The sequence below is a fragment of the Haliotis asinina genome, chromosome 8 (genome assembly GCF_037392515.1).
Source record: "Haliotis asinina isolate JCU_RB_2024 chromosome 8, JCU_Hal_asi_v2, whole genome shotgun sequence".
Classification (NCBI taxonomy): Eukaryota; Metazoa; Mollusca; class Gastropoda; order Lepetellida; family Haliotidae; genus Haliotis; species Haliotis asinina.
The window spans coordinates 37,819,422-37,842,884 of NC_090287.1; the positions used below are offsets into that span (position 1 = coordinate 37,819,422).

General features: G+C 44.0%; 1 protein-coding gene across 11 annotated transcripts in view; it reads left to right on the top strand.

The window, feature by feature from the left end:
• LOC137293771 (papilin-like) overlaps positions 1 to 23,463 on the top strand; it is a 150,831-nt gene that overhangs the window by 122,554 nt on the left and 4,814 nt on the right. For 10 of the 11 annotated variants that reach the window (XM_067824485.1, XM_067824491.1, XM_067824489.1 and 7 more), the window contains 8 exons: positions 354 to 458; positions 1,697 to 1,864; positions 2,827 to 3,246; positions 4,093 to 4,290; positions 20,968 to 21,093; positions 21,464 to 21,593; positions 22,148 to 22,302; positions 23,190 to 23,462. In XM_067824485.1, the coding sequence (XP_067680586.1) occupies positions 354 to 458; positions 1,697 to 1,864; positions 2,827 to 3,246; positions 4,093 to 4,290; positions 20,968 to 21,093; positions 21,464 to 21,593; positions 22,148 to 22,302; positions 23,190 to 23,462 (1,575 nt within the window). The remainder of the gene's footprint in view (positions 1 to 353; positions 459 to 1,696; positions 1,865 to 2,826; positions 3,247 to 4,092; positions 4,291 to 20,967; positions 21,094 to 21,463; positions 21,594 to 22,147; positions 22,303 to 23,189; position 23,463) is intronic. The other variant, XM_067824488.1, reaches the window with a different exon arrangement.

A 23,463-nucleotide genomic window follows, 5' to 3' on the forward strand; every position in this document is an offset into this window, starting at 1 on the left:
TCACCTGTTTAAAGCCATGAACCTGAAATGTACATAGTGGTGACATTCAACTGTGCAAAGATGTGGAATTGAATTCCAGAATTCCTCTCATTGTCTCTCAGTACCACATGCTTTCTCATATTTGTTGGTAAACATGCCTAGTGGTTAAACCGGGTTTAATTCCCCATTTGAGTAATTTCTAGTGTCCCCTGCCGTGGTATTGCAGGAATATTGTTATAAGTGGCGTAAAACCATACTTTCAGGACATTACTATAATGATCTAGACCAATCCAGCTTACTTAAACTGGCATCATTCTCAATCTTCATAGGTGGAGGTTGTTTTAACATTTTAATCATGAGTGATCTATTTCCAGCCTCATTTGGTGTGACAGCGTCTCCAAGGACAACTACATCTACAACCACTCCCTACCCTGACAATTACTTCACCACGCCATCCCCCAGGCCATCACAACCTAGAGGTAGGACAATACTTTTATTGTGCAACTGTCTTCAACAGGGGATAATCACTGAGTGCGATCAAGCAATACGTATACAGGGATATCACTTGGTGAAATTTCATCACAGTGCTTTGCAGACCTTTGTGAGATCATTAGAAACCATGAGGTCATAATCAAATGACATCAGTAATCTCACTAAGACTGGTTAGCCATACTTTTCATATTCAGAAGACCAACTGAAAAATTGGTAGATTGTGGAGAATCCCCCAATAGGTTTTTGATGTCAGTTTCACGAATCAGTCCATAAAGGTTTAGACCTCTAAGGCTTTCAAGTGCTTTGTTATACCATTTTACTCACTTGTCTCTCTTTTGTGGCCACTGTTCATCCTTGTTGTGTCTTACTGACCCTTTTGACCCCACTGAACCATACAGTGACCAACTTGTATCTACTGTGCGCTTTGACCCATTGTATGCTATGGTCCCCTTTCCCTACTGAGCTGTTGTGTTTCTGCTGTACCATTGTACCCTGTCCACCTGCTGTACCCATTGTACCATATTAATCCTATTGTACCCACTGTGATCTATTGACCCAGCACATGTTGTAGTCCCTTGTTGTAACCCATGTAATGAACATTGCTTACCACTGACTCATTATAGCCCTGTTGTATCTATGAAGGCCCAATGTATACTTTTATCCCTCTTATAAACCTGAAGTGTGCTTCTCACTATATACTAGGTTGTTTCATGTTTTCCCAGAATTACCACATTTGAGGTTTTTGTTTTGTTAGTAAGACCTCTTCCCAGGTTTTACTATTTGTAATTGTCTTTCAACTTTCAAACGAAATATGAGTGTTTGAAATCAGTTGAAAAGTATCGTTTAAGATTAAGTTCAAAGTGCAAATATTTTAGGATTGGAACTGCAACTTTCAGATTTGAAGGCAGATGCTCTACCAGATGGCCAGTGAAAGAATGGGCTTGAATTTTCTATTAATAGTTACTGTCATTAAATTGATTTCACTTGTGCTTCAGTTATTGTTATGTAGCTTCATTAAATGATCATCTACATTGAAATTATCAATCACTGACGGTATATATGTTAGAGAAAACACTTCGCCTCAGGTTTTGGTAGACAAAATAAAACCATTAGGTTAGGGAAATCTGTACCCCTCTCTATTTACATTGTCTGCCTAAACCTCAGAGGCATGTTTTCTCCTATACAGTGCACCACAGTATCATTGATGCTGCCCTCTTTGTTCCAGATGTATGTTTCCAGGAAGTGAAGCCAGGCCAGTGCTATGGCAGTATACCCAAGTGGTATTACGACTATAAAACTGGTGTGTGTCGGGAGTTTTCATATGGAGGCTGTCGTGGCAATGAGAACAACTTCAACACCAAGCAGGAGTGTGACACGTTTTGCAGATCACAAGGTAATTTATGAACCCTTTCTTGGCAGCATTGGGTATCCTTAGCAACACCCTAAAATTGTTTCAGGAACATTTGCTAAAGACATTTCAAGGACATTGCAACTAAATTTCCAAAGCAATTAAGCTGCTTGAGTATTGCAGAGGCCATTTTTGATACAGGACTCTGATTGGACAGTATCAACATGATTTATCTTACCTCACTCATAAACATTGTTTATGATTATCTGAGCAAACCAATGTACATTTTCTATGTTACCCGCTGGAAATGCGGTCCTTTGGGAATGTGTTTGGTACTTCGTGTTAGTAGTTTTGGTCTGTTGCCTAACTCAGGTACTCCTTATTATCATCCAAGACCCATGCTTCAAACAGTTCAAAACTAACATTGAGGTGTTTGGTAAGATAAATATTGTTGTTCACTGGTCCCTTTGGGCCTGTGGGTTGATATACCCTTGACAGTTGTTTATGTTTCCCTGGACCTTCACGTGAATGTTGCTATCTGATTGGTTAAGCGCTATTCTATAATTTTCAGTGTACCCTGCTTACAGGCGATGTATCATTTTCAATGTACAGCGCTGGGAATTCTGAACTTTTCTTACCATGAAGGTAGTCAGTAACTTTTCTGCCTTGAATAACATTGAATCACGCATCAAGCACGGAAATTACTGATGTTTTGCGAATCGATGGAAGGGAGATAACTCTAAACCTGTTTACCTTGTTTCGTCAGCAAAATGGCAATTCGCCTCGCATTCAACAGAAGTGCTTCAAACAGTTCAAAATTAAAATTCAAGTGTTCAGTAAGATACATACGTTGTTCACTGGCTGTGAGGGGGCCATGGGCTTATGTACCCTTGAGGTTTGTTTAACATGAACAAACCTCAAGGGTACATGAGCCCATGGCCCCTTTGCGACCAGTGAACAACTTATAGTGTTCTTCAACTCTTCTCCAAAAAAAATCTTGTTTTCAGACATCTGCATACTCCCCTCTGAAACAGGACCATGTAGAGCACTGATTACACGATGGGCCTATGACAGTTCCACTAATGAGTGTCGAGAGTTCACTTATGGAGGCTGCTCAGGTAACCCCAATAACTTCGAATCCAAGGAGAGCTGTGAACGAAGATGCAGATCCAACAGACCAGACACCAACAAGGGCAGTGACGTCTGCATCCTCCCTCGCGCAGGGGGTACCTGTGACGGCTATGAAATCCTGTGGTACTATGACTCTGACAGATCAAAATGTCATAGGTTCATCTACACGGGCTGTGCTGGCAATGGCAACAGGTTCAGGACAGAGTTGGAGTGCAAGGCAGTCTGTGTGGAGAGAACTAGAACCGCAGCTCCGCCTGTACGCACAACCACAACAACTCCTTCACCCAGAGTCAAAGGTAATGTAACCTTTCACATATGTTTGGAGCATATGGTGGCGAGCACTTGGGTTAAATATTTCAAATCGAAAGAGTTTCAATATTTTGGCATAGCCATGGTAGCTGGAGAGTAGGAAGGGAAACGCAGTCTAAGTCACTTCATGGGCTAAACGCAAGAAGGGTATACAGTGCAGTGTTCTCAGGGAACAAAGAGCAGGTGCCCCTCACAGTTTTCTTGGATAATTGCAAACTTAGGGGATGTCTTACAAAATATTTACTTGTCCTAATCAGTTGTTTAGTACCAATTATGAAGTACTAAAATCTCTATGCATTGAATGGTGGATTTGTGATGTATCATTAGACATCTTCAGATAGTGTTCCTGGGCTTGTAAGGTCACAGCAATGCATGTGAAAGACTATATGGAATAACCTTGGGTGCCAAGCTTCATGTAAATTATGTTATAGATCCAATATAATTTGAATTGAACCAAATAAAGAATAAGAATGGAATAAGTATGGATTATCCTTAACAGACTTTGAGTACTTGAGGTCTCAGTATATGCTCTCCCTATACCTTAGATATTTTGCTCATTTGATTTAAACATATTTTATTCAGTGAAGAAATGGTTGAGGAACAAGTTATCCAACTTAGGTAACCATCTCCCAAGTATTTACAGTATGATAGATTTACAACAACATACAAGTAATATTGAAAGAAATATAATACAGAAATGATAGAGAGCTATGTACAGAGATAGTTATTTACCTATGTGAAAATATTTACAGCCCATTCATTCACCAGTTTAACATTGTTCCAGACATGATATGAAACGCTGTATTTATATCCGTGTGTCATTGTTTCTTTAGCGTCAGCTCTGTGTGACCTACGACCAGATAGTGCTCGCTGTGACAATAGTAACGATCCCTCAGATTATGAAATCAAGTGGTACCATGATTCAGAAAGAGGTGTTTGCACTCGCTTTTATTATGGTGGGTGTGGCGGAAATGAAAACCGCTTTGACAATCGTCAGGACTGCCAGTCTCGGTGTGTCTATGGAAGACAAGGTATATCCTGCATGGTTTGAGATGATAGTCATCTGTATCCTCACTCACTCTGTACCCTAATGTTCTGGACCTCAACCCTGTTCCGTGTTAGACTAGCTCCTCATACAGCGTCCTCCTTTACATGAAAACGTCTGTCAGAGAATATTTGTTTTCCAAGTACTGTAGCCTAGATTGTCCTGTATCTTCTCACTGATTTGTTGATAAGTTTTCAGAAGTTTTATTTTGTTGCATGGTTGTTTCTTGCTATTAGCCCACAGTACTGTGGTTTAGTGGTGATTATTGGTAATGAAGTAGTATAGGGAATAGTGATTCTAAAACACTTTCACAAAATGTCTCTACAAAGCCTTATTTACTAAATAAGGCTTTGGTTGGGCCATTAGCTCTTGCTACTATTACCCCTACTATAAAAAAGTTGGCGGTAATTACTGTGCCTTGGTAGGAGGTAATACTGTGCCGTACGGTACGATCAATAATTCTTCTCTTACAAAACCCCTACCCGGCCCATCCCTCAAGTAGTACAAGTTAGGTTCGTCGGCTTTCATATCCACTTTATCTATGTTGTAAGTTTTGATTGACCATATAGGATCGGTGGCTCGCTTACGGCTATCGCCCCTATGTCATGTTTATATCAATGAAACAGTTTAATGTGAACCGCCTACGATCTCTTTGGTGTTCATAATAAAGGCTTGCTGGGCTTTTTGTATTCCCTGTGCTATGTACTTTTTTTTCTCGTCCTCGCTGATAGCAGACTTACGAGACTTGGACCGAATATCTTGTTTCATTCCGTTATATTTTTTGAGTTCAGAGAGGATTGAACTAAACTCCTCTTCTGAGATCTTACTGTCAGAGAGTGCCGTGGAAATTCGCTCACTCACTGTGTTCAGCTTTGCTTCGGCCAGAACCCTGATCTCGTCGTGTTTCAATGCCTTACGATTAAGTCTGCGTGATACTAACTTAAGCGCCAACCCTACCAACCCTGTCACCCCAGCCGTTATTTCAATACCTAGCACTATAGGTGCAGCCACGATGGTGGTTAACAACCCAACGCCTGCCGCCCCTAGTCCCATGCTGGTTGCCATAAGGGTAGTGTCAGCCCCGTCCACGATATTGAAAGCTCTATTATACTTTTTACATAGTGCTTTCCGTGTGTCACGGTCTTGTTCTAGTTGACGTTTCACATCACATAACTGCCTCAAGCGGAACCCATCTACGGTTTCCAGCGTCTTCGCTACTTCCTCTACAACTGGGTACAGACCCATCCTATAATATATATTACGAAAGATATTTTAATTGGGTTTCAGTTAATACTCTATTAATGTATTTGAAGCCTACAAGTTTTAGATCACTAGTCAGGGCAATAGGTGAGAGGCTAATAGAATTTCCTATTCTAATAGAAACCCCACTGAGGCTTATTAAGTGGTTTATAGGGCCCGTGGTATCCTGTTGTATAACAATACGACAATATTGGTGTACGTAATACCAGCTTATTGAAACCCCGGGTAAAATTTGGTGTACTTTTGGGGGGGTTCCACGGTAATCTGTAAAGAAGACTTCTATGATGAGTGTGAAAGGGGGGGATATTATTTCAGGATTACTAAATGTTAATTTATCTTCGAAGAAAGCCGTTAACCCATTTTTTTTAGGCATTATTAATCCCTCCTCCGGAATGAAATCCCCGGGCCAGATACCGTTGTTCCTAATCTTAGTGACCCACTCATTTTCGTCCATTATTATATAAGGTGAGGCGAGTGTTAAGTTGATCAACCATTTGGGCTCTTTAAAATCTGATAACGACACCCGTCTGTACACGTTGTCTTTGAAGTGTAGGATGTATAATTCATCTTCCTCACCAGGCTGATCGAATCCCTCCGTGTCTCCTAGGTCGTTAAGCGTAGTGTTGGGATGATGACTGGTCATTATTATATTATTATGATATAATTTCCAACTGGTTTTCTGATAATAATTCAGGGGTTAACTTCATACCCATGAAGTGTATGTTGTCAGGCAGGAAGATATTGATTAGTGATATCTTATTTTCCACGATCACGTTGACCCCCTGCAGACTGGTCTTGGAGTCGACACCCACCCGCACGTAAACGTTGCAAACTTGAAACTGGTGTCGTTTCACCCACCCGAGTTTGATCCCCTTCACGATCTCGACGTCATTCCCCGATGGTTCCCCTAGGTAGACTTTGATGAACAATGTTGAGTTTGCCGGTAGATCCTCTAGTATCTTGACCACGCCTTCGAATTCAGACACCAACTGCAATTTCACGTTTTGCATGGCCGGTTTACTCGATAGCATGTGGGCTGCTATAGTGTTGACTGGGCTGACGACTATACTACGTCTCTGAGTTGGGACGTAAGCCACGAGCAGGGTTCCATTGTTCACGACTTTGTTTAGGTGGTTGTCTTTGTTATCCGTGAACACGTAAGGGGAGACGAGTTTAATATTGAGAAACCATTTGTTATCGGGTAACAACACCCACTTGTCATCTTCGGTGAAGACGAGCATATATGGTTTGTTTTTGACGACGGTAGTGCTCTCAACATCGTCTAAGTCGAACAGTTTACCTTCGAACGATGGGTATATTACCCAATTATTATCACCGGTGTTGACAAGGGAGTACTTAGTGTTTACTGTTGCTCTTGTGGTATCTATCATATCACTTAGGGTTCCACCGGAGGGGATTTCAACGCGTTTGTAAATGTTGTTTTTCAGTTGCAAGGCATACGATTTACCATCTACTCCGGGAGCGTCGAAACCGCGCGTGTCTCCAAGGTCGGAGATCCCGATATTGACGCATTTTTTCACTCCGGGCCCTTGTGCGCTGGTCATGTTACGTGAAGCGTTAAGCTGAGGTATCCTATATTTACAGGATTATGATTTATATCTAACACCGATATTGTCAGCTCAGGTATGTTGCCCTGGGTTAATCTCTTATACTGCCGTGGTGAAAACGACTCGGTTCTACCGTCGTTGAATTTCTCAGTTTTCACCGGCACTGCTCTCAGTATAGTGGAAGGGTGACCTCCTTGAATGTTATACGTTGTGCTCACCTGATCGAGATGAATGTACAGCTCTCGGTACGGTACTAGGTCGGGTAACTTCGTGCCTGTGACGGTTGTTGTTGGTTTTATCTCGTCAGGAGACATACCGAGTATCCTCGCTAATGGCCGGCCGAGCCTCAAGGAGGTTCTTCCGTTGTTGATTAACACCACTGTGCCGTTTGAGTCGTTCATCTTGAGTTCGGCTCCCAGGGGTTTGAAGACCTCGTCGTTTAGCGAGCACACGCTGTAGTAGCCGTCAGTTATCTGGCTGCGAGTTCCACTGACGAACAGCTTATTGTTGCTGATATTAATGTTAGTCCATTGCGGTAGGTAGGTGATATCACAGAGTGCGACTTCGAGTTGACCTGACGTGTTATCGATCGCGTGCGTCAGCTGAACGGCCTCACCGCTCGTTATTCCTGGAAGTGTTATGTACATATTACATATATATTTATTTATATAATAGTTTTAAAATGTATTCCCCTGGTGTGTTTTACCCTAAACTGGATGTAGATTTCTCCCCCATGAAGATCGTGGTTGCTCCTGAGTTGTATTTCAATGCCCAGCTTTTAGATGTGTTCGATAAGTATAAGCTTATGGTGACTAACATTGAGGCAGTCCACGCGTGGTTCAACAACCCTATGCAGTTCTGGCAGAATCAATTCAACTTTGCTGTGTGGTGCGCTACAACGGGGTGTGGTGTGGCATTGGCCGACTCTCAGCGTGGACCGCTGAGTCAGTCTGTGTTCAAGTTCCACGTGTACTACCAGGTCAGACGTATCCTTAAAGAGATCAGTGCCCCCCTCCCACAGGACAAAGCGTGGGACGCAACAAACAACCCATACGATAGACGGGCCTACGAACGTATTTGTAATGAATTCGAAATAAACCCGAAGACGGATTGGCGTTTGCCGGGGCCGAACCACGGGTTGGGTATTCCTTCTGATGGCGTGCGATCAGTGAAAGAACTCAGTGATCTTGTACTGAAACAAGGTAAACTACGCCCGGACTTTGCTTTGTCGAGTAATGAATGGAGGGATGATCGTATGAACTTTAAAGGTGGTGTTGCTTTCACAGTCCAGAAAGTGGAGCAGTCAACCGCAGACGGGTGGAAAATGTTCATGCTGGACACATCGAAAGGATTCACTCGTGGTGGTACAATACGCTTGAACGACTCGATTCGAACGTATGTGTGGTCGCTGTTGGGTGCGCAGTCGCAAACGCGTTCCAACATCATCGGTAAGGGAACTGCTTACGACGCTCAGAAACAGTTCGTTGCCAACGTTGAGGATGCTATTAATTCTCCAGTTGATCTCCCGCGGGCCATCGAACGCTACCAAAACGTGTTAGAATACGCCAGATCGAAAGTTAACTACGTGTTCGGTGTGGGGCTGTATATGTCTCCGAGTGATATGCAACTGAGAGTAAAAAAAGTGGTGGGTTATAACAACAAAATAGTCATAGCCACGGCGGACCAAAAGTTGGGCATCAACCCCGATATTAACACCCCCTATATCCCACACATCCCACCACGTGAAACGGGTATAGTGGAGCCACCCCCGGAGCCTAAAGTTCATGTGGGGGTACCCCCCACACACCCCCATATTCAGGCCTCCAATCAGCAGCATATTGATAATAAAACAGCCCTAGTGGTTGGTGGGGTAGCTTTGGGACTTATTTGGTTAAAGATTTCTTAGCCGCTACGTACACCAGACCCGCCACGGCGACGATGGCTGCCCACAGGTTTTGACTGAGCCACATGGCAGTTTTAGACAGAGCGCCCAACAACCACGAGACGATGCTACCCAGGATGCCGGGAAGGGCTTCGGCGGCTTTACCAGCCAGTTTAGCTAGGCCTTCCCCGAGTTTTTTTATCCAGTCTTTAATACCACCGCCTGTGGGAGTGGGAGTTCCCCCGCCGGCAGGTGTGGGGGTTCCCCCCACCAGTGACACCACCAGGGTTGATATGATGAAACCCAATGCAGTTAGAATGCTGGCGATGGTGATCCCTTGCTCCCGGAACAATATCCGAATCCTGTTGGCTAAAGTTGTATCCTCATTCAGTATTCTATCGATTGTTTCCCGAATACGACTGATCTGGGATCGAAGCTGTTCACGATTCGAGGAAGCGGCTTCCAATCGTGTACGTCTCTCGTCTTCTAAATCACGTATTCGTTCATTGATACGACGCTTCATATCATCGTTTTCAGTTTCGTTGAGTTTGGTTTTTTCCCTAGCGATGTGCTCGTCGATTTCGTTCAGTTTCCCCATGTTGTTCACGAGTTCTCCACGCACGCGTTTCACGGCTTCGTCTAAGCCGCGCAGTTCCCTTACCGGAAAGTCAAACCCCGGTAACGGTTTGTCCCAGTAGGTGCTCAACAGTTTTTCTATGCTGTCCGAGGCTTCTGTAGCACGCTGCGGTGTCATTTCATCTCTAGTGGTGAGGTGGGATCTGGTAGTTTGCAGATCTTCAACAACGGCCTTAGGTATTGCACCACCGTAATCATGCATGTTTAGATGTTCACGGATAAATTCAACACCATAGCGTCTGGCTAGAGTTGATAAGGCCAGTGGTTTTTTATTGCGCTTGTTAACGAGGTCAACCTCTGGTTTAGACTTAAGACGTAGAACACCCTTTGTATCAATAAAAAAATTATCAATGTATCGGCCCTGTGGATTAACGTAGTTTTTATCACTTCTTAAACTTTCGTAATAATCATCTACCGTTGTTGCCAAGAGTTCTTGGTTCAATGGTGAACTAGTAAATGAGGTCTCCTGCTCATCATCGAATGTCTGGGCACTAGCGCCCGGTATCTCATCCATAGGTATGTCTTCATCCATTAGTATTTAAATATATTTTATTTATATATAACAATGTACGGTAGAAAATTAGATCCTTTCAGAAAATTGAGAGAGCCATTAGGAGCCAGAGCCGTGCGACAGTCGGTGACCATCACCAACAATCCCAGCAAGATAGACCAGAATCAAACTCTGCTGGTTAGATTTCCAAACCTTGGTGAGAATGACCTCATTGTACCAGGCACTGTTCGACTGGCGTTCAATATCACGTTGACCTCTGACAACGACAAACGCGAGCTAGTGCGTAACGTGGGTAAACGACCGTCAAGATCAGCGGTAACGAGGTGCTGAGTATCGACGACAGCGACGTGTTTCACTGCTACAAGGATCTCTGGAAAAGCGAGGGAGAACGAGTCAATGATGTGTACCAGGGTATCAGCAAATCAACCCGGGCGCGCATAGGGTATGTCTTCACGACAGACCAGCAAGACAAGCTATCGGACGGTGAAAAGGCCATCGCTCTAGCATACGGGAATCGATTCTGCGTGCCGCTCGACTTCGAGTTGCTCACGGGACACGCGCCGTTTTACCAGGCCGCGCTGGGTGATAGGCTCGAATACGAGCTCACGTTTAACGACTATAGCAAAGTAGTGCGTACGCCGAACGGTGATGAGGCCAGTTATGCCATAGACAACATCTCTCAGGAGTTCGACATGGTCACTAGCCCGGAGCTGGCCAGGCAGGTTTGAAGCCAGTACTCTGGGAAGATGGCTATCCTGTACGATCGCGTACTGAGGCATAGATCAGTCGTGCGAGATAAGAGCGACACTGTGTGGAATATCAACCTGAACGTGCCGGCGCGATCGATGAAAGGTATCCTGGTCGTCCCCGTGGAGGATTACGATCCATTCCGGAGGGACAGCGAGAAGTTTTTCAACCCCGAGATTGAAAAGGTGGAAGTGACCATCGAGGGCGTGCCCAACCAGCTGTTCAGTCATGGTATGAGGCCACACCAGCAGTGGGATGAGATAAAAAAGCTACCAGTGGGGGATTACATAACAAAGGACCTGGACCTCGGCTCCGTGCAGATCGGTGAATACCTGACCACCAAGTACGCCCTATGGTTGGACATGCGATCCACGGATGATGACAAACTGCACGGTAGCGGGCGTCGTATAGATAACGGCAGCGAAGGGATAACCATCCAGATTAATAAGAAGGCTCAAACCGCTGGTAAGTTGAAATTATATCTGTACGTTATTATGGACGCGCAACTTAATATAGACAATGGGAGATTCGTGCAAGCCATCTACTAGTGGGGGAGACCCCCTGGGGTTACCCACTGACCCACACTGCGCTATCATATGCGGGCAGACTGGCTGTGGTAAGACCGTTTTCGTGTTGGATATGTTGGAGGGTTACTACAAGGATGTGTTCGATAACATCGTTATCATATGCCCTACTCTGAGCATGAATAAATCGTACGCGCGACCTTGGGTGATGACGGACCCCGACGTACACAAAATCGACCCTGGAACACGCCTGCAGGACTGGTTGAAAGCTCTTCACGAGAAATTTAAAGGGGAACCGACGCTGTTTATACTGGACGACTGCAGCGCTAATCGTGAGATAACAAAAAAGAGAGACATGCTATCGTACCTGGCCTTCTCCGGCCGGCATGCAAATCACAGCGTCTGGGTGCTAACGCAGAAGTTCAACTCGGTGTTGAAAGACCTCAGGGAGCAGACGCGATGGGTGGCCTTATTTCACTGCAAGGACAGGGATTCGTTCGAGGAGTGTTTGAGAGAGAACGATGTGATGAGTAAATTAGAACGGGAACGGGTGAAGAAACAGCTCGCTGAAACTAAACACGCTAAGCTCGTGCTAAAGACCGACCAACCCGTGGCTTATATAGTATGCTAAGCAAAGCTAAGCAAAGCTAAGCTAAAGCTAAGCAAAGCTAAGCTAAAGCTAAGCAAAGCTAAGCATATAGCTATGATATTCGAAGTATTTGTCGTGTGCAACTTAACCTTCATTTCTCTGTGTTTTGTCTGCATCGGGTATTATATAGTTAAAACTAAATCTTACTTGTTATATTATAAGATGGAGTGTGAGGAATTACTCGAACAGTTGGGGGGTACCCCCAGTGGGGGTGTGGGGGATTCCCCCAAGCGAGAGAAACTGGTGGCGTTGGCTGTTGGCGGCAAAGCCAAACATTACTTTGGAGACTACACTCCAGATAAAATTAACAAAATGTCAGCCGAAGAAATCGATAAGCTGTACGCTAGATACGAGTCCCGGCTCGGAGCAGAAATGACAAAAACAATAGGATCGGCTATGACCCAGATATACACCGGTATTGTATCACACTTCCTTCCCATTCCACCAGAGCGCCGACTTTACCTGTGGGAGGACCTAGATAAAGACCCTTTTATCGAACATGCCGTGAGCTCTATCAGCTGCGGGCTGTACCACAAATATGGTATGTTGTTGGCTCCAGTGACGGCGGCGATTATCACGGCAAAACATTGTCAATTTGAGAGAAAGAATAATAATAATAGTATAGATGGATGCTGCTCCCGAGGTGACACAGGACCCAGTGAGTCCCGAGGTTATACCCCCCACACCCCAAACAGTGAGTTCACAGGAACCAGTGACCCCAGTGAGGGAAGTGACCCCTTCACAAACAGTAACCAGACAGAAGAATCCTAAGAGAGTAGCTGCCGGTAAAAAACGGTGGTGTAACCAACATAAAGTGACCAACCCAACCAGACTGTTGTTGGCTGTAGGTGTAACTGCTGCCTTGGCTATCTCGTGGTTATACGTGGGGGTACCCTCCCACAGTGAGCCACCACCCACCAACAACAGTGGGGGTATGGGGGTATCCCCCATGGTAGACCCGCATATCATGTTATAATTTTAATATTTTATATCATATACATAATGTCTGAGGGGAAAACGTTCGTCAACGACGCATACCACGCCACAGTGGTCGCCAGTCTAGCCGTAGGGTACGCTCGGTTGACTAAAATGGTGCTTAAACAACCAACTATCAAGCTAGATTTCAACCTGCAGGATATGGGTATGCTCATAATGAACCTTGGTATGGCGATGGCCACAAAAGACATCCTAGTAAAACAAGGAATAATACCTGATAATATAATGAAATAAATATAGGGATGGCCACGATAGCTATGATGGTCGGTGGGGCGTTAGTGAATGCCCTGGCATTTTCCGGGAGTAATTTCCTCTTCTCGAAACTACGAGATGATCACGCGGCTGAAATACAGGAAGAAAGGAAGCGACACGATCTCGCTACTGAGAAATTACAAAGAGCACAGGACGAGTACGTTAAAAAACGCCTCCAGAGGATCGATTTTATTAATGAACAGCTCAAGCGTGAAAACCATGCCATTAAAACATTCTACAATGTCGATGAAGCAATGAAAGAATACTATCTACTAACTGGTAAACAATTGGAACCGCTCAATAAACCCACACTCGCTCAGTACTACACACCATCCAAGGGACAAATGAATCGTGAACTGGGCTTCATAGTGTTGGGTATAGCAGCTACTGCGTTGGTTGCGAAGCAATTAAACTAAAATACCTATATAAGTAAACATGAGACCCGCTCCATACCGATGCGAATACATACTTATGGGGAAGACCGAGGCCTGTGGTAGGAAATGCAGAAATCAGGGGTTCTGTTGTTTCCATATGGGAAGTCCTAACTACACGTGTTCTGTGTGTGGTATCGGGGTTAAAGGACACTACTGTCTATGTAAAGCTCACGGAGCGAACGTAGTCAGACATCAACTCATCTACGAGAATAAAAAAGGCTACATAAAAGAACGTAGGCGACTGCTCAAGATAGCCACTTAAGAGTTACCTCCCCTTACTGTGAACCAATTAGACATTAGTTCTCTTAGGTGTAAACACGATGTCTACTGTAAGCGAGCTCAAGAGGGTCGCAAAACAGAGAGGTGTTATCGGGTATTCTAGAATGCGGAAGTCAGCATTGTTGAGATTACTAGGTTTAGAAGCCCCTCCTACGGTAAAACAATTAAAAGCTCAAGCAAAACAGCTTGGACACACGGGTTATTCAAACCTGGGGAGAGCCGGGTTAACCGCATTGTTATCACATGCCCCCGTAGCACGTCCCACTGTAAAACAACTGAAAGCCGAGGCACACGATTTGGGTTTAGGCGGGTATTCCCGTATGAGAAAACCACAGCTTGTAGAATTATTACGACAGAATAGAGCTATTGACCTACAGTTCGTGCGCACTGAGCGCGCTGTAGGCAACTATTTGAGAGGTTGGCGCATGCACGTTGATAGAAACATAGACATTACAGATATCAAGCCTCTGATAGCTGATAAGGTCAACCAGGAACTAAATAATCTAGGAAGTATCAAGTTTCAGATCACAGTGAAAATGTCGCTCGATAAGCAGGTTGGGAGTACCACTGAGTATGTTCAGCCTTACTTCCGAGGTCAACAAGAGGTCGTCACACATGCAGAGATCATTGACGCATCAATCGATAATAGTTTTCAGCAGATACGAGAATACCTAGAACGCTACACACACTTGGGGTCCGGGTGGGCTGTAGATAAAATCGATAACGTCTATCTAGACATAGCTAACTACGTGCCGTTCAGAGGCGGGTCATACCTAGCCTTGCCCCCCTACTATAAGAACAAACAAGCCATAGTAAACGTTAAGAATAGAGGAAACGATTGCCTGAGGTTAGCTATCAGGTCAGCTTTATTTCCAGCTGACACTAATCCGAACAGGGCTTCTAATTATCCACAGGACGATGGGCTCAACTGGGATGGTATAGATGAACCCACCCCCATATCTCAGATCACTAAAGTAGAAAAACAGAATAATCTGGCTATAAATGTCTTTGGGCACGAAGGTAACACAACAATAGTACACAGGGTCAGCCCGGTGAAGGATCGCCAAGTTATCAATATATTCATGATCCAGAAAGGTGACAAGTATCACTACACATGGATAAAACACTTTAGCAGGCTGTTGTGTGACCAATCGGCATACAGAGGGAAAAAACACTTCTGTGAGCGATGCCTACACGGCTTCACACGAGCTGATTTATTAGAATCCCACCGGGAGGATTGCCAAGGTGTGGGGCAGACGGCTATACGAGTCGACATGCCTAAGGAAGGTGACAATATCCTAAAATTCAATAACCACAAGAACCAAATGTCTGTGCCTTATATTATATACGCCGACTTCGAAGCCTTAGTGGTTGGGGAATCCCCCACACCCCCTAGTGGGGGTAGCTTCACCCACAAAACCCAGGAACATAAGGCCTGCGGTTTTGGATACATTGTCGTCCGTTGTGACGGGGAAACTAAAGCTCCGGTAGTGTATAGAGGCCCTGACGCGGCTGAAAGGTTTCTAAAGTGTTTGCAGGAGGAAGAAAAAATTATTAGGAATGCATTGTATAGAATCGCTCCCATGCGTATGACCCGAGCCGACAGGCTAGCTCACGCTAGTAGCACTAACTGTCACGTGTGCGACTCACCACTTAACGGTGATTCGGTGAGAGATCACTGCCACATAACTGGTAAGTATAGAGGCGCCGCTCACAACGCGTGCAACCTCAAGCTTAAAATCAACCCTAAGACAATAAACATCCCCGTTGTCTTTCACAACTTGAGAGGGTACGACTCACACTTGATCATGCAGGCCATCGCGAAAATCGATGGTAATATAACGTGCATCCCCAACAACATGGAGAGATACATCTCCTTCAGCTTAAACGGACTTAGGTTCATTGACTCGTTTCAGTTCCTCCTGTCGTCACTCGACAGTCTGGTCAAGGCCAACAATACCTTCCCTATCACCGATCGATACACAGACGCCGAGACTAGACCCCTGCTTATGAGGAAGGGTGTGTACCCCTATGAGTACATGGATAGTTGGGCCAAGTTCACCGAGACCAGACTACCTCCTATTGACTGTTTTTATAGTAATCTGAATGAGGCGTCCGTCTCACGAGACGATTACTCGCACGCGACTAACGTATGGAATAAACTGGGTTGTAAGAACCTGGGCGATTATCACGACCTGTACTTGAGGACAGATGTACTGCTGTTAGCCGACGTGTTTGAGAGGTTCAGGCGGACCTGTTTCAAGCAGTATAAACTCGACCCCGCATGGTATTACACCAGCCCAGGTCTGTCGTTGGACGCCTTGCTTAAAAAGACCGGAGTTAATTTGGAATTGCTCACAGATTACGACATGCACCTATTCATTGAGAAAGGCTTGCGAGGTGGGATTTCCATGGCATCCAAACGATACGCGAAAGCAAATAATCAATACGTGAAAGGTTACGATCCTAACAAACCAACCAATCACATTCTCTACCTCGACGCAAACAACCTGTACGGCTGGGCCATGAGTCAGTATCTACCTACAGGGGGATTCGAATGGGTACCCCACGTTGATGTTATGGGGGTTGCACCAGATTCGAACAAAGGTTATATCCTCGAGGTTGACCTAGAGTATCCCAAGGAATTACACACATCGCACAACAGCTACCCCCTGGCCCCCGAACGTATGAGGGTTAACCCAGACTGGATGTCTGAGTACCAACATAACTTGTCAGGTGGGCGTGTGACAGACGTTGAAAAACTCGTGCCTAACTTAATGAATAAGACCAAGTACATCGTTCACTATCGCAACCTACAGCTGTACCTGTCGTTGGGTATGAGGCTGACCAAAATACACAGGGTGCTCATGTTCGACCAGAGTCCATGGATGGAGCCCTACATCAGAATGAACACAGACCTACGAAAAAAAGCCACCAGTGATTTTGAGAAAAATCTCTACAAGCTCATGAACAACTCGGTGTTTGGTAAGACTATGGAGAACCTGAGGAAACGCGTGACCGTGAAGCTGGTTCGGTCGAGTGAGGAAGACAAGCTCAGGAGATTGATAGCCAGTCCGGCATTCAACCGTAGTAAGATATTCACAGACAACCTGGTTGCCCTACACATGAAGAAAAGCCACATAAAATTTAACCGGCCTGTTTACGTGGGGATGAGCATCCTCGATTTATCCAAACACCTGATGTACGACTTTTACTACAACGAGCTCAAGAAACAGTACGGTGACAGGTGTGAAGTACTGTACACTGACACGGATTCCCTGCTGATGGAGATTCGAACCGAGGACGTGTACGAGGACATGAAAAAACACCTCGATTTATACGACACCAGCGACTACCCTAAGACCCATACCCTACACAGCACGGTAAATAAAAAGGTCCTAGGTAAGATGAAGGACGAGTGTGCTGGCACGCCCATAGCCGAGTACATAGGTTTGAGACCTAAGATGTACTCCATACTGAAAGCCGACAATAGTGAGATCTGGAAGGCTAAGGGGGTTAAGAAGTATGTGGTGAAACAACACATCAAACACGCTAGATTCAAGGAAGCCCTGTTCAAGACCCGTACCTTTAGGCATAAAATGAACACACTTAGAAGTGATGGACATAAGATATACGGACTGACTATAAACAAGACGTCCCTATCGCCTATGGACACGAAACGTTGGATAGCTATTGATGGAATAAACACATACGCGTATGGACATGAAAAAATTTGAGGCTATTTACTACAGCCCGCGTGGGTACTGGAAAGGAGCTAGCGCAGTAGATAAGCTAGCTAAAATAGCGCGAGTACCCCCGGAGGAAGCCAAAGCGTGGCTTGAAAAACAAGCCCTGTGGCAGATCTATTTGCCGGCACCACGCTACGTGCCTAGAAGGAGGTTCGGTATTAACATACCTAATAGCATTCACCAGGCAGACCTACTGTTCCTACCCCACGACAAGAGGTACAAGTATGCCTTAACCGTAGTGGACGTAGCCAGTCGTTACAAGGAAGCCGAACCCTTGACCACGAAAGATTCGGCCCAGGTAGCCAGAGGATTCGAACGCATATACAAACGCAGTCCGCTGACGTGGCCAACAGAGCTGCAAGTTGACCCCGGACGGGAGTTCATGGGTGCCGTGTCACAACTGCTAGCCAAACACGATACAAAGGTCAGGCGTGGCACGGCCGGAGCCCATCGCAGCCAAGCCATAGTTGAAAGATTTAATAGGACTTTGGCTGAGCGCTTGTTCGGCTATCAGTATGCTAGGGAGATGGCCACCCCTGGAAAACGATCGACTGAATGGGTCACGAGGTTACCCAAGGTGGTGTCGGCAATCAACCATGAAGTCACCCGTCTCACCGGTAAGAAACCGGCAGACGCTATCAAACTAAAATCAATAGTTGCAGAGTCGGCCGCTCCATTGCGTGGGAAGGAGAAACAGATACCAGATAGGGCCCTAGTGAGGTATCTATACCAGCCGGGGGAACACGAGGGCGATAGTCGTAAGCGAGCCACCGATCCTATATGGTCAATCAAAACTTACAACATAGATAAAGTGGATATGAAAGCCGACGAACCTAACTTGTACTACTTGAGGGATGGGCCGGGTAGGGGTTTTGTAAGAGAAGAATTATTGATCGTACCGTACGGCACAGTATTACCTCCTACCAAGGCACAGTAATTACCGCCAACTTTTTTATAGTAGGGGTAATAGTAGCAAGAGCTAATGGCCCAACCAAAGCCTTATTTAGTAAATAAGGCTTTGTAGAGACATTTTGTGAAAGTGTTTTAGAATCACTATTCCCTATACTACTAATGATGGTAATATCAGCAAATGTATTGTTAAGATGTTGGATGAAGTTTCAAAGTCATTTTGTCCTCAGCAGAGGGTCCTGATGGGGGAGGTGACATGGCATCGTAATATTTTGATTCTAAAGTTATTACGTTTTTTTCTGGTTTAATAGTCATTATGCTTTTTAGCCCATAGAAAGCACATGTGAATAGCAGACAAGCTGTCAAGTTGAATCTTAAATGTGAAATCACCTTTAATCAAATTTTGAGAATAAGGCCATAGAGAAACAGGTGCTTGTTTTTTTTTCCAGTGCTGCAATTTCTGTTTTATAAATACAAAACATGGCCTGGTTTTGTTGTTTTGCTAAACCTACTACAGACCCGTGCCAGTTATATTCAGACACTTGACATAATTTCCATAGACTTACATGTTAATTTAGTGTAGCCTTGGTAATTTTCATGAAGTGATGGATCTTTGTGAAATTTGACAGAATCTGGCATGAGTCTGTAATATATAGCCTTTTGCATGATTTCATCATACATTAAAGTTTGATTTCTGCTGAGCCAATTGTTATGGACAGTTTATGTTAATCTTTTAGAAAAACAATAACATTTACAGTACACCCAATCAGGACCCTCATGAAAGTTCTTTCATATAACATACTTTTATCATTATGTTATGTCTTCATGTAAACATTCTCATATACAGCCCCCATATGTTCTCTTCTGGAATAATGTACTCTGTCTTTCTACATATCAACTTCAGTCTCTTATTTAAATTAATATGTACAATGCATGTTATTACACATGTAAGAAAGTAATATAGGAAATAATACCGGGTAAGTGCTATGCAGGATATAACCTGCCAACAATCAGAGGAATCCATGTTCAATGTAACCAGTACATCCACCCACTGTCAGCATGATGGGTTGTACTGCTAACAGCATGACTCGTAGAGGTCTTCTTTGTATATAGAATCGGCATTTAACACGCTCTTACTTTTTTGAGAATCGTGAATTATGAAGCTGTATCTCTAATCTTTATGTCCTTTGTGACTAACAAAGTGTTTTCGATTTGCAGATATAATCTACTCAAAAGAACTTAATTGAGCAAGTGTAGTTTTACGCTGCTTTTAGCAATATTCCAGCAATATCATGGTGGAGGACATCAGAGAGGGGCTTTACACATTGTACCCATGTGGGGAATCGAACTTGGGTCTTTAACATGATCAAGTGCTTTAACCACTAGGCTACACCACTGCCCCCAAAAGAACTGAAAGAATACAAGACTCTTTCTTATTACTATATCTGTGACAGATGAACTTCAGTAATGTGATGTTTGTTGTTTAAGTTGCACATAGTACTGTTCCAGCTCTGTGATGGCGGCCAGTCAATACTGTAGTGTGAAAGAATCAGGTCCTAGTTCCTTAACTTCTTTTGAGCAGTATATACATTCTGTGACAAGACAGACAGAAACTCACTGAAAATTATTCTGATAACTAATTCTGAAATACTTGGATGATTATCTCTACCTTTTATGTGTTTGTTTTAACAATGTTGCATTCACTTTAGTCAGATAACACTGAATGAGAAATATGTCAGAAATCAGTGCTTTGAGCCCCTCAGTGTGAATTTGAAAAACAGTGTCTTTGAACAGATCATGTGGGTTTTTGCTTTGAATTGTGATTTAAAAAAACAAAAACAAATTTCTGTCATGCCCTTAGGTTTTCTGAGGACAAAAATTCATAAAACAAGAAATAAAATTGGTCTGGCCTAAAGACCCATAGATGTGTGAGTAAAGTACTCTTCATCAATGGACTTTGCTGCTGGAAACAAGTATCAGGAGTTGTAGTAGCATGTCTGTAATGGGGATCAGAATCTGTGGTCAGAATCTTGATGTTGTCCCATGTCTTCATACCCCACTGTCTTGTAATGTAACATTACATGTCTAGCCGAGATGTGATCAGCTACAGGCCAATATGATGCAGATAAACTATTACTTACGGTGGTAAGACAGTATTCATTCACTGTTAACATAAGTATGAAATCTGTGTACATTGGCTGTGTTGCAACTGTGTAAGTTGTAAACTGAAGTAATGTCTCACCAGCATTATGTTGGCTTCCTTTCAGTGAAGACCACAGAATATCCTGTGGTGTTGACAACTGCTGCCCCTCTTCACTGCCGACATTCACAGTATGGCTGCTGTAAAGATGGCTACACCACTGCAGATGACGAGTACCACAGCAACTGTGATGGTCAGTCTTTCCAATGTCCAGCGTTAACCATGGTTACATCATTTGTTGGACAACTTCCATGTTGATGTAGCATAGAACAACTAGGTCATTTATAAATACTACTCAAAAAATGGATTGACCAGGACAGATTAATTTTAGTTTGTTGAAAACATCAATTATCCGTAAACCTTTTGTGAAGTATACTTTCAGAACTAGATGCTAGCATCACTTAAATTGTATTTTACAAGATACATGGTATTTTTACAGATTTAACTATAAAAATATAAAAGGATTGGTGATGCTTAACTTTTTAAGCAGGATACATTAAGAGCTTAATCCTAGCATCACTTAAACTGTATATGAGTTTAGTAAATCTGATCTCTTGTTTCAGATGGGCCAAATGTTATTGAGCGACGTAAGGGAGATGACTATGAAATTCTTGTGCGCCCTAATAGGGATGTTGTTATTAATTGCCGGATACGTCGCACAGATCAAGACATTGTCACATGGCTCAGAGACAGGTATGATATCCAGGATGTTGTATTGTTGCCACAACTGACGAGCAGCAGGTGCCCTACGAACAGAAGTGAGAAGTGAATACACCATGCCATTTAGAAAGTGGTCAAATGTACCAAGTTATAGTACAGGGCCGCGTTTCACAAAGCTCTCGTAAGCCTAAGATCTCGTAACTTTTCTCGTAGCATCCGTAGCTCCTGCGTTTCAATATAGGAGGCACAATGGCTACGAGAAAACTTACGAGATCTTAGGCTTACGAGAGTTTTGTGAAAGGGGGCCCAGATTCTTGTACTTTGGTTGGGTCTAGACTGATCCATTTTTATGGAAGTCGCAGTGGCTGAGTGGGTTAGGCAGCTGACTTCGTGTGCTGGTGGTTAGGTGCCTGACTCTGTAGGTGTGGGTTTGAAGGGAAGGGACTCAACCCGACAAAAGGACTAGAATATGTAATTTGCTGAAAAACTCAAATATTTTGTGTTACAAATGGGTAGAATAAGTCACGGTAAAGATTTTGCTGAAATATTTTGCTGAAGCAAAATTGATTATGCTATTTATGTGGTAGGTTTGTGGTCCAGACGGGCTACAGGTTTACCCTGTTCAACAATGGCTCCCTGTGGATCAAAAACATCAAACAAGAGGACACTGGAGTATACAGCTGCCAGGTTGCCCGAGGAAATGATGTACCACAGATTGAAAGATACAACGTGCAAGTCCTAGGTGAGGCCCTTGTTATCCTCCACGTGTTTTGCAGGTGGTATTAAAATGCACTCCATCCATGCATCTATCCATGCACATTTGTCTTTTCTGGAGCAGACCTTCAAACCTGTTCACTATTTCTAAACCAAACTTGTGGTGTACTGGTGCCTTTTGGTAGTTTCGGAATTCTGAATAAAATATTTTCAGTACTCTCCTTCCTCTTTGCGAAAACACTTGACATCATCATAACTAGTAGACAAGGGATATTGATGACTTTGTCTTCTTGTTTATATTCAGCTGAGCAATTTTACAAGGAGAATGGTGGTCCTTCCTCATGTGGAGTATTTTCACTCTCTTCTATCTCACTGCATCTTCTTCTAACTAATCAACAAGTATGACTGTCTGCTCTTGGTGTCCACTTCTCCATGCAGCAGTGGCCTCCTGAAGATCTCAGTTAGAATTTGTCGTCAGCAATCAATGATTCTCAGTAACTGCAACTAGCTGGTTTGGTAGTTTCTGTGTCATTATTACCTTCATACCCACTTCCAGAGTTGATTATTTACAGACCATTATCATGTGGGTGCATATCCATGAAGGTCAAGGTTAGAATTGGACTTCAGCAAGACACTAACAGTAGTGGATGCTCAGGCTTGCTGACTTTGTTGACACATATCATTGTATCCCAATTGCTTAGATTGATGCTGATGCTGTTGATCACTGGATTGTCTTGTCCAGGCTCGATTAGTTACTGATTACTGTCATTACTGATTACTGTCATTTAGCTAGCATATAGCTGAGTTGTGTATTATCCAACAAACCAACCAACCAACAAATACAGCTGCAATATTACTGATTCTTCACAAAAAAAAACCCCCAAACCATAACCAGGACATAACTCTTAATTTCAGTACCTCTGCGAATCCTGCCATCTCCGAAGGTCATTAAGATACGTCCTGGGGACAATGCCTTCCTCCACTGCCAGGTGTTTGGCCAACCAACACCTACCATCACGTGGTTGAAGAACGGACGCCCTGTGATGAGCACTGGCCACTTCAGGGCCTTTGACAATGGCACTCTGATCATCATGCAGACTCGGGACTACGATGCAGGCCAGTATGAATGCCAGGCAGAGAATGGGGTTTCCTCCATGGCCAAGAAAGAAGTCCAACTCATAATAAGAGG